This window comes from Trichoderma atroviride, chromosome 7, assembly GCF_020647795.1.
Source record: "Trichoderma atroviride chromosome 7, complete sequence".
Lineage (NCBI taxonomy): Eukaryota > Fungi > Ascomycota > Sordariomycetes > Hypocreales > Hypocreaceae > Trichoderma > Trichoderma atroviride.
In genome coordinates, this window is record NC_089406.1 from 1,075,372 (window position 1) to 1,086,836 (window position 11,465).

The following is an 11,465-nucleotide window of genomic DNA, read 5'->3' on the forward strand; positions in this document are numbered from 1 at the left end:
TGCGGCCCCATAATCACTAGCAGGATGCTAACAGTTATTTCTCAAAGCCTGCCTTGTACCTCTTTGTAGGAAATGTCAATATTCTAGTCAGACTATGGAAATGTTAAAGCGAGATGCGCGATAGGAAATAGTATTTAATAAGCAAACCTTATCACCATGCTGTATTTCGTGACACTTTTGACATACCTCTCCATTACATGTAAGCATATTGCTACAGGAGGGCTCCTAGTATATCACCTAAGGACTGGCGCGTGAGATATATACGGATAGTCGGCCTCCCATAAGGAGCTTGCCATTTAAATAGGAGCATTGATTCGTATAGCGGGTGTCGCGGTATACTTTCCGCACGATCCGATCATAAGCCCCATGCCCCGATTTCGAATTCACCGTTTATACCTCCGCATTTCATACGGATCACTATACCTTGCTGATTCCTAAGGAGTTACTAGACTAGACTGCAATAGGGAAATAAATCGCCGTTTGAATGAGAAAATAGCACAAGGCGCTGCAGTTGGCGGATCTTGAATGTGATATGAATAGCTTCCTGACGTAAGCTTCCATACTTAGTGTAAACATCGTAGCTCTAAACTACATGTATGCATGCAGCCCTACAGCCGCGGAAATTGACGGTTCCGAAACTATACGTATACGGTTGACAGCACACAAGCCTCTATGGCTAAGACGCCTTGCGGAGTATGGAGAGACTTGGAGTAAGCACTTCTCTCAAGGGTGGCTTAATTATAATAGAGCCTTTTAAGTGGCCTATAAGCACAGACTTAGCTCTGGGTTTTATAAACTAAGGTGCTTGGCGTCTCATGCACTTTGTAGTGGCGGAGGATTTAAAGGATTTAGGTTTGAAGCTGCAATAAGCCGCGTTAAACGACCGAACCAACAGATATATAAGAACTGTAGGATCCTGTTGCCAGGTTGAGGGTTTCTTTCATTTCTAACTTCCAAGATAATACAACATTAACGACCTCTATTGTACCGTTGGCAAATATGAGACACCCAATCACAGCGCAGCAGGTAAAGGAGCTTGCCGCTCAGCTAGATGCTTCTACTCGACTGCTCACCGCCGCAGATGGCGATGATTATGAAAAGATAATTTCGCGTTGGGCAGATAACGCGGTGAAACGTGCTGTAAGTGCCCTTAAGATGATCTTGTGATTGAAGTTTGTAATTGGGATATTGCTCACTATAATAGGGTGCTGTCGCCGTTCCAGTGTCATATGAAGAAGTATCCAAGCTGGTCAAGTTCGCATCCAATAATAAGCTTGATCTTGCTGTGAGGGGTGGTGGCCATTCTACAGGAGGAACTAGCTCTACCGAAGGCGGGTTGACCATTGATCTCTCAGGGATGCGTGCCGTGAAGGTTGACAAAGACTCAAAATTGATCGTTGCTCAAGGCGGTGCCCTCTGGGAAGACGTCGACAATGCCGCTTTCGAAAAAGGCCTGGCAACCGTAGGTGGGACTGTGAATCATACAGGCATCGGCGGCTTAACGCTTGGCGGCGGCCTGGGCTGGCTCTCGGGCTTATACGGCACTGTTGTTGACAATCTCGTTGCAGCCAAGATTGTCGTTGCTGATGGACGCGTCCTTTCGGTTTCAGAAAATGAGAATACTGATCTATTCTGGGCAATACGCGGTGCGGGCCACAACTTTGGCGTTGCAGTTGAATTCACCTTTCGAGCATACGACCAAACAAACGACGTATATGCTGGTGGCTTGGTGTTTACCCCTGATAAACTGACTCTTCTCGTGGACGGATTTAATACCAGGATGAAAACTCCAAACCCCCAGGCTACGGGCATGTTTCTCTTTGCAAAGCCTCCCAGCATGCCTGTTGCTGTGGTTGTCGCCAATGTATTCTACAACGGTGATGAAGCTGCAGCACGGGAATATTTCAAATTCTTATTCGACTTGGAGCCTGTTGCCGTCACCGCGAAGATGATGCCCTATAACCATCTCAATGCGCTATTGAATCCTCTAACCACGCATGGCCGCCGCAAAGCCTTGAAAGCAGTCACGGTTACACACCACATAGATGCCGCGTTTGTGCAGGAACTTTACAACGACTATGCGCAGCAGGTGGAGAAAAATCCCGACATGTCCGCTTCCATCTTGGGTATAGAGATCCATGACACTTCCAAAATCCAAAGCGTACCTTTGGAGGCGACGGCATTTTCCAATCGGGGGTCATATAGGCCCGGTATTGTCGGTTTGGAGTGGACTGACCCTACGATGGATGAGGAGAACAGAGCCTGGGGTCGAATGATTCAGGCCAAGTGTCGACAAGCCGTTATCGACAGCAAGGAATTTACTGAAGATACTAAAACCTCATTGGAATATGCCAACTATGTCGAACGTAAGTGTTACTGGTCCGGTCTAATCTTCCAACAGAGCTAATACTTGACGATAGCTGGCGATCTTATAACTGATACGCCCTTCGGTGGCAATCAGCAACGACTGGGCATGTTGAAACATAAATACGACCCCGATTTCATGTTTAACAAAACAAATCCCATTACACCACTACGTACCGAGCTCAACTAACAATTAGCATCACATGATCAGCTTCTCTTCTAATTTTGGCACTCATTTAATGAAGGAATACTTGCATATCTGTATTTAACGCATATTGGTCTCCAATGCTCAATACTATAGCTATTCAGGAAATTTAGAGGTCACTCAATTACACAATGAACCATCATATCTTGCCGCATAATAAACTTCCGATTTATGACTATATACCAACAGTTGGCAGTAATTTGTTGGCTCTAAAGTCGAATACACGTGAAGTTATGCAACAGCAATATCTTATCATTGTTTATCTTAATACGCCGAACGAACTCTATCGTTATGACTTAATCTTATTTGAAGAGTAAACGTCACAAAGTGACTTCGAGATTGAATGTGTGGATTGGTGGCCGCATGGCATAATGGATAGAGCTTTAACTCCGATCGACTTGAGTGCGTTTACATCTCTAGTTGCAGCCAACTATGCACCTTTCATCACAGCCGCGAAGCAGCTTGTAATCACTGCACCCAATAACAATAATGTCATAGTGTCCAAGCAGTGTCTATAGTAGATACTCAGATTGCTCAATTCTGCTCACACACAACATTCAGCCCATAAACCCCTACCGGCGCAACATAGCACTCATCAGTCAATTCAGCCGTAGTGGCCAAAATAGTATCCGCGCAGGTCTGCGAGTTGATGCCGTTAATCTCCTGCACCCAGTATAGAGTGCACGTCTGCTCGTCGTTGGTCTGCAGAGACGCGGGGATGACCTGTCCAGACACCAATCTCACAGCATCTCCGTACGCAAACCGCCACGATTCGCATCCGTTATTGGTCACCGTCTCGTTAAAGGCCTGGATGCTGTCTCCTCCGCAGTGCTGGGCGGCGGGGCTTCCGTCTCCGGTGAAGAATATCTCAAAGTCGAGTCCGTCGATAGCAGCGGCGGGGCCAATGGCCAGAGCGAGAAGCTTTGAACTATTAGCATATTGTCCTGGTAGGATCTGAGATCCAATCGACTTACACCCAAGATAGTGAGTTGCATAATGGGCAATTTTTATCGGCCTCAACAGCTGTTGGGACTGGTTGTTATCTTTAGGAAAGGCAAAACGAGACCTTTGCGACAGATGTGTATATATAAGCCCTCAATGCCGGATACTACTGACTTACAAATCTATTACATATACATATGTTGATGCCCCTGCCGATGGAATGCGCCTGTCGTGTATCTCGTCTATCTCGACTTGCTTACAACAGCAAATTACCAGATTCCAGAAATGGCATAAGGTCTTGATCCGTTGCAGAGTAACAGCATACATGTACTCCACAGTTGCTTCCCTTTGGATCTAGCTCCAGCGTATGCAGACATGGCCAATATGACAGATGTAACCCTCTTATAGTAAAGCCTGCAGGCGCAGTTTTTACAGTTTAATCGTTCCGCTATATATTCGAGATGAGCATATTCATGTGCAGGCCTATTATTAAAGGATATGCGTTTGGTATCAAATTGTGATGTTGCGCAGAGATAGCTCCTCCAATATGCAGCCAGCCAATTATAAGCCTCGTCCAAAATGCCAAGCACACGGCTACAGTGAAGATTTGTGCCCAACGGCTTTCTCCAACTATTATTGGATGCCTAATTACATACCGCAATATAGCCTAATATGCGAACATTTATGGTTGGGCTGCAACTCTCATCCTCGCATCTGAATATCTGTACTTAACCGTGCGATTTTGCAAGAACAATTGGGATAAAATGGCCGATTTTCGTGAAATTTCAGGAAACACAATTGGGAACAATGCAATCATCGTTCAGGGTGATTTGAACACTACTGATGCTGGTATGTTCCGCCTTGGGTATGAAGTTGAGGCATACAGGACTCGGCTAACCACACCTACCAACAGGCTCTTTTCTAAACAAAATTAGCAAAACGGACCCATATTACGACAAAGAGCGAATCTTGGAAACAAAGGGTCCCTTTCTACACGAATCCTTCAGTTGGATTCTCGATCATGAAGGCTTCAAGAAATGGCGCTACACTACGGAGAGTGGCGTACTTTGGATTAAAGGCGACCCAGGAAAAGGCAAAACAATGCTCCTCTGCGGTATTATTGAAGACTTGGAAAAGCATCCTGGACCAAACACCAACCTAGGCTATTTCTTCTGCCAAGCCACGGACTCGAGGATTAATTCTGCTACTTCGGTTGTGGCGGGGTTAATTGTATCGCTCGTCAATACAAGAGGTATAGTCGCTCTTTGATGCATCCTAATCCAAATATCTAACTAGAGAGTGCTGCTAATGAGATTCTACCAAACAGGGCATGATAAGCAACATACGGCACTTCTTGGATCTCTTCACAAAAAATATAATGATAAATTACATCAGCTTGAAGGACCTAACGCGTGGGCTGTTCTGTGCGATATATTTGAAACAGTCATCAAGGATGCAGCAGCCCCTATCTGTATTGTCGATGCTCTCGATGAATGCAAGGATAATCGCAAACCACTTCTAAACCTCATCGTTGATACAAGTGCCCACGTAAAGTGGCTGCTATCGAGTCGAAATGTTAAAGACATTGAACGAGATCTCCGAAAGATTGAATCCAATCGGAGACTAAGCCTAGAGCTAAAAGCGAATGCCGAAAACATCTCCAAATCTGTCGATACTTACATTGATAACTCTATCCAAGACATTGAAGCATTGGAAGATGATCATGAGCTTCAAATCCAGACAGCGAAAACGCTTAAAAAAAAGCAAACGGCACGTTCCTATGGGTGGCTCTCGTAATTGAACAGTTGCGCGATACAGGCCGTCGGAATGTGGAGGACGTCCTCAAAGAAATACCAGCAGGTCTAGAAAACCTCTATAAGCTGATAATAGAGCGAGTTAACTCGAAACTGAGACCAAGAGATCAAGAAGCCTGTCGAGTCCTCTTCTCTATTATTACTACGGCTGAGAGGCCCCTTCATCTTAAAGAACTTCGTTTATTTATAAGTTCTCAGTGGGCAGATTACAAAGCTACCTATGATATACGGGATATACAAGATATCGTGAAAGATCTTAGTTCTCTCTTGTATATAAGAGACGATACTGTCTACTTCATTCACCAGTCAGTCAAAGATTACATGGTGGATTGTGCCACTACAAGCAATTTCCCTTTAGGAATCGAGTACCAGCATTATCAAATGGCTAGAACTTCACTGGAGGCAATGTGCCAAACCCTTAAGCACGACATATGCGATTTGAAAGATCCTGGAAGCAAACTACAAGATGACCATGCGCAAATTCCTGATCAGTTGAGGTCAGTAGCATACTCTTGCGTATATTGGGTCGAGCATCTAGTTCGAGGATGCAGCTCTGAAGTAATCACAGCTGAAGACCTCTCTAAAGTTGATGGTATTCTTCGTTCGTTTCTAACAGTCAAATACCTATGCTGGCTAGAATCTTTGGCTCTCTTACGTAGCTTTGAGCAGCGCGGGGTAGTGGCCATCGAGAAGCTGAGAAATTGGGCTGCCAGTTCTTACGGAAACAAGTCTGGTGAATACCATCTTATCGATTTGAAAGGAGATGCGAATTATCTCAGCAGATTCATTAGCGATGCCTATGATTTTTTCCATTCCTGCAAAGATTACGTGAAGAACTGGCCTCTACAGCTGTACTATTCAGCGATTGTTTTTGAAAATGAGTCCAGTGCAATTTACAAGACCTTCCGGCAACCTATACAAGCTCGCTTTGGGAACAGCCGCCTTACCATACTAAAAACGCCAAGAACGCATTTCTCTCTACGGCATAATATTTCTGTCCAAGATGATGTCGACAAGCTAGTTTATTCCTGGGATTCATCCGCACTCTGTGTGTTGAGCGGTTCTTCTTACTCGAACAGTCGTACCATCGTGGTCTACAGAACAGATACCATGGTACAAACAGTTGAACGGAGAATAGACAACAACGGCCGTTATCATGTCTCCTTTTTGCCCGATTCTAAACACTTGATTTCAGTTTCTTCTACTGGCATCGTGCAAACCTGGGCCATTGATGACAGTACCCAAATGCAACGGCGTTCTTTAAACCTTAACGTGAGCAAATTGCAGACTGATTACCCATACGGGGAGGTCCCCCAGGAACAGGTGATCAGTCTGTCACCCCGTGGAGATCTGGCAGCATCGACTTGTCTCACAAGCTCCGGTCATGACGTGAGCTTAGTGAAGATTTGGACGACAGAAACTTGTGCTTGCGCGTGTCAGATAGATCTGATGCGTACACCTACTAAGCACAAGAATTTGCATGCAATTTTTGCACCCAATTCTACGCTAATAGCCTTGATACACAGACGCAAAAATGATGCTAGAATCTACTCTGCCCAGACAGGAGAAGAGATGAAGCATATTCAGGCTCCCAACGCTAAGTCAGTTGCTTATAAGAAATGCTCGAAATTTTCGCAAGACTCAGCATTGTTGGCCTTGGTACATGAAAAGAGTTATATGAATAAGAACACAGATATTTGTCTCTGGTGTTCTAAGACATGGACGATGACACGCCGGATTAAACTAGACACTTGGATATACGACATTGATTTATCGCCCGACGCATCACTGTTTGTAGTGGCCTCGGACGGGATTTCGATTGTGGGCAGTACTGGAACAGGACAGCAGCTATTATATATAGCAACTGGCGGGTCGACAGAAACTATCTTATTCTCTCCTAATTGGCCAAACTCTTCACTTTTAGCATCTGCCCACTCCGGTAAGGTTCGAATATGGAGAGCTGATGCAAGAGGTACCTCCACTGAATTGCACAATACTGCTTACCCTCCCTCGTCCGTAACTATATCGCCCAAGTCGGAATACGTCGCAGCACAGAGTCTCGGAGGATGCATCAATATATGGAGCGGAGACACCGGCGAGAGTGTTCAGGTGCTCAAAGGAGGAGGTCGCAGCAAAGGCTGGCCTGTCTTTTCACCCAACTCAGAATTCATTGCCTGTGAAGATGAGGGTCAAACTGATGTTCGAATATGGTGTGTCGACACTGGAAAGTCCATTCACAAACTTCAAGGCCCGAACCAACCGAGGGGGAGCTTACAGCGCCTCCATAAAGTCTTTTCGGGCGATTCGAAATACCTATTTATAGCTTATAAAAATTGGGAGGTAAAGGTTTGGTGCGTGGATTCAGGCAAATGCGTATCTGAAACGGATGGAAGGGTATTTTGGAGCCCTTTTGTTATCTCTCCCGCGGGGCTGGCGACTTCTCGCGACTCGAAATATCTTGCTGCAGCTGGTGGCAGCTGGAACTGGGAAGTGCGCATCTGGGATTGGCGCGCGAGTCACCGCGTCTCCACGTTTTCACGACCGCACGAAGATTTCCAACGGGGCAATATTTCGCCTTACAATCATAAGATTGAAAGCGTTGCTTTTTCCTCCGATGCTACAGCTTTAGCAGTCATTTGCAGAATTGGCGATAGTAAATATGAGGTCCAGATCTGGAAAGTCTCCGCTGGCATTCGCCTAGCCCGTGTCGCAGCTGGGGAAAGTTACAGCCTGCCGCTGTTTAACCCAATCACGAACCAAATACTCACAGATCGTGCTATTTTCTGTAAAACGTCTTCGTGGGACTGCTGGGACAAAGTTCTCCAGCTTCCACGACGGAGATACTCTATGAGTCAGGACTCTTGGTTATGTTGTAATGGAGAAAAGCTCTTCTTCATTCCACAAACTCCCCAACTAATGCGTGCTGAACCGCAGAGTGAGGCAGTGTCAGACTTACTGCTAGCTTATTCAACTCCTATGAGGGAGATTATGATTATTCGGCCTCCTAGCTTCTGAATTGCGGAGGCCTATTATTGAGACATTGGATGTATAGGGCGTCGATGATGCTGGCCCGGCCAATGATCCCTGGAGAATTGAGTCAGTACTTGGATGATCATCACCCGAAAATGATTGTCATAAGTGTACATGGTGAGACAAACCTTTGAGATAGCTCCATCGGAATTGAATACTGCTTAATTATAGGCCCTTTTACATTCAAAAAGTAATCTCATGAGGGATAAACACTTGCTTCCCTTTGGATCTAGCTCCAGCGTATGCAGACATGGCCTATATGGCGGATGCAACCCTCCAGCATCAAAGCCTACACCCGCAGTGTTTGCAGTTTAAAGCATCCTGCCACACAATTGAGATTAGCTTGATCACGTCTAGGCCCATCATCAAAGGATATACCTTTAGTATCGAATTGCGGTGCTAATAGTTGATCACAGCACTTGACAGAGAACCGCGACAGGTTCTACTATGGCTAAATAGCTTCTATATTCAATTACGTGCCTCTACGCAAACATACACATGGGAATGGATCTCTCTCCCTCCAACTGCCGCCACTAAACCCAGTTCCCATGGTATTTTTATGCCCAGAGTTTATTCATAAGGCTGATCACACAGCCATCGCAGTCACAATCGAGGGGCAGCATCCAGCACCTACGAATAGTCTCCACGAAAGTCCACGCCGCGAATATGCCATCAACCCATACTCGTACAAGTTAGTGACCATAAACGAGTCCAAATGAGATCTCACGTCAAACTCAACCCGCAGCTCAGCCGAACGTCGGCATCGTCAGAAAAGTGTGGATCTTGTCAGGCAAATGTCGGCCAAGCTTGTCTGCCGTTTCGGCGCCGATGCCCGAATTCCTGCGAAAAACGTCGCCAATAAAGGAAGGATTTCGCTAGCAAATGCAGAACGGTTGCTACGTAGACAAATCCGTGGCCTGTTGTCAGGAAATACAGGAAGTTAAACTTTATTAACTCCGAACGATTGAAACCATCTTTTTCTTCTATTCGTAACATAATGAGTATGTCACCCTAACCAATATGCTGAGCCCCCACCATTTATAACCAAGTCCTCGTCCCCAAGGCAGTTCACATCTTTTAACCTTCTTTATAACTCTATTTACAAAACTGCTTTCTAGACTGGATTATTGAAAAGCTGAAAATGCTCAAATACGTCGAAATCACCGCCAGCTGGCTTTTCGCCAACGCCAAAGGCCGCGACGCCAAAACGTTCGTCAAGGGCCCCCAATTCGCCTCATACCCGGAACCCACCATCCAAATCACATCTCCAGATTGCGGCGCGAGTCCTGCAACGCTATCGCCAGAGTACATTGCTGGGGGGAGATGGCCGTTTACCTAGTTTGGAGTGGAATACAGTGCCTGGCGTGAAGCAGTGGATATTGATATGTGAAGATGTTGATGCGCCGCTGCCGAATCCCATTTGTCACGGGTAAGTTACGCGTACTTTATAGGAAGCGGATGTGCAACGACTGACTGTTATCGTCACTTATACAACAGCTTATATCTCGGAATTTCCAAAGACAAGTTATCGGTTACAACCAGCGACTTTAAGCCAGAAAACGAAAAGTCTACACGACTAAATGGTGGTTTTCACTACGGTACCAGCAGAATCTGGATTCCCCCTCGACCCCTTCTCAACCATGGCATCCATAGATGTAAGTGCCTCGTCATCTCCCCACATTGATTGCCTTCATCGCAAAAAAAGAAGACTGAATGTTTGCAGATTTCTTCGACATAATCGCTCTAAGTGAACCGCTAGATGAGAAACTCGCAGCTTCGAAGCCCACTCGAGAGCAGCTCGCGAAAGAAATCGACGGCAAGATTCTGGGTTGGGGGCGATGGATTGGTCAGTGTGAAAGAGTATGGAAATAAACAGCGACGTCAAGTGTGACTTGTCCGGACTGCTTTTTTTCCCCCGCCTTGATACTCCCATCTGTTGTTCGTGCCAATATTGCCGCTCAAGGGCTACGTACTTAACAGTACAACTATTTTATCAACAATCTATATGCTATTTAATTTTTAATCATTTATTATTCGATCCGTCCAAAACTCCAAATGTTCAGTCCGACTTTGACTCCTTTCTTCACCGGCAAACCAGCATGCCACGTCTCATCATATCCCCTGCCATCGGATGCAAAATTCTCCCAATACACCGCATTTCCAGGAATAACTCGAAAAGTCGTCCCCTTTCCACCAGCTTCTTCTTCATCATCACCAAGCTTCTTCTGATCTCTTTGGCCATCATCATTCATAGCCCCCTCGTCCTCGCATTCGACCAACTCACACCACTTCGACCTATTGCCCTCCGTAATAGTTTCCAACAATGGGAATTCTGTTCCTCCGCCTTCCAATCCGTCTGCGGCATCAATCCAGGCCATGAAGCTGCTCACTCGACCCCACCCGTTTGCATTGCGGCTCCAGTCAAAGTGATGGTTATAGTGCCCACCAGCGACATATCGCTGAGTTCGGAGGCGCTCAATCCACAAATCTCGTCGCCAGCCCTGGAAAGCCTTTGCGCGAGCCTCGATGCAGCGAACAATGTCTGTCCGCGGCAAAAGAGCAACAGCGGAGTCTCGGATAGTACTGTCACGATGCGTAGAGCTAGAGTCATCAGTGATAGTTGACGGTTCAAATATGGGCTCGCTATATGTATAGATAGTATCCATTAGCGCTCACCCATCTCAATGAAGGTATACAAGCAAAAGAAATAAGAAGATACAAAGGCAATTGCATCTCATATTGTAGACTCACCTAATCTCAAGCAAATGCTTCCTCTCACTCTCACTCAAAAACCCTTCCAAATACACAACCAGAGGCTCCCGGCTCAAAATCCGCGCGCCATACGCGTCAGCAGGACAATCCGGCACGCTCGCATTCGCTACATCTATGGCCAGCAGCGATTCATTTAGCTGCGGCCTTGGTGACAGCGAGGTCTTCGTACGAGAGATCTGGGGAAACAAGTATTGGCTTATCGGGTTTGCGACGAGGACAAGGATGGCGAATAGGCCGACGATGTATGAAAACATCTTTTCGCCTTGTCGAATCCACCTGCTGTTGCTAGGAGAATCAACAAGAACGAATCAAGCCAAAGGATGTAGAGAAAGGAGCCA

At 46.0% G+C, this 11,465-nt stretch overlaps 6 protein-coding genes across 6 annotated transcripts; 4 read left to right on the forward strand and 2 right to left on the reverse strand.

Annotated features, from left to right (window-relative positions):
- Positions 1-999: 999 nt before the first annotated feature.
- On the forward strand, positions 1,000-2,554 carry TrAtP1_012358 (uncharacterized protein; the record flags this gene model as incomplete). Its single annotated transcript, XM_014090248.1, has 3 exons — positions 1,000-1,140; positions 1,205-2,366; positions 2,421-2,554. 3 exons carry the CDS (start codon positions 1,000-1,002, stop codon positions 2,552-2,554), a joined length of 1,437 nt encoding a protein of 478 aa, XP_013945723.1.
- Positions 2,555-3,103: 549 nt separating this feature from the next.
- Positions 3,104-3,768, reverse strand: TrAtP1_012359 (uncharacterized protein; the record flags this gene model as incomplete). The annotated part of the gene is made up of 2 exons (XM_014090247.2): positions 3,544-3,768; positions 3,104-3,490 (listed from the first exon to the last, which is right to left on the reverse strand). Exons 1-2 carry the CDS (start codon positions 3,562-3,564, stop codon positions 3,104-3,106), a joined length of 408 nt encoding a protein of 135 aa, XP_013945722.1. The 5' UTR covers positions 3,565-3,768.
- Positions 3,769-4,225: 457 nt separating this feature from the next.
- TrAtP1_012360 (uncharacterized protein) lies at positions 4,226-5,308 on the forward strand (the record flags this gene model as incomplete). The annotated part of the gene is made up of 3 exons (XM_066115491.1): positions 4,226-4,360; positions 4,425-4,763; positions 4,839-5,308. Exons 1-3 carry the CDS (start codon positions 4,276-4,278, stop codon positions 5,306-5,308), a joined length of 894 nt encoding a protein of 297 aa, XP_065971590.1. The 5' UTR covers positions 4,226-4,275.
- A 338-nt stretch (positions 5,309-5,646) lies between these two features.
- TrAtP1_012361 (uncharacterized protein) lies at positions 5,647-8,340 on the forward strand (the record flags this gene model as incomplete). The annotated part of the gene is made up of 1 exon (XM_066115492.1): positions 5,647-8,340. The coding sequence occupies one exon, from the start codon at positions 5,647-5,649 to the stop codon at positions 8,338-8,340; it is 2,694 nt and encodes an 897-aa protein (XP_065971591.1).
- Positions 8,341-9,352: 1,012 nt separating this feature from the next.
- On the forward strand, positions 9,353-10,227 carry TrAtP1_012362 (uncharacterized protein; the record flags this gene model as incomplete). The annotated part of the gene is made up of 5 exons (XM_066115493.1): positions 9,353-9,356; positions 9,474-9,638; positions 9,712-9,784; positions 9,853-10,010; positions 10,079-10,227. 5 exons carry the CDS (start codon positions 9,353-9,355, stop codon positions 10,225-10,227), a joined length of 549 nt encoding a protein of 182 aa, XP_065971592.1.
- Positions 10,228-10,385: 158 nt separating this feature from the next.
- On the reverse strand, positions 10,386-11,381 carry TrAtP1_012363 (uncharacterized protein; the record flags this gene model as incomplete). The annotated part of the gene is made up of 2 exons (XM_066115494.1): positions 10,386-10,998; positions 11,107-11,381. 2 exons carry the CDS (start codon positions 11,379-11,381, stop codon positions 10,386-10,388), a joined length of 888 nt encoding a protein of 295 aa, XP_065971593.1.
- Positions 11,382-11,465: the final 84 nt, after the last annotated feature.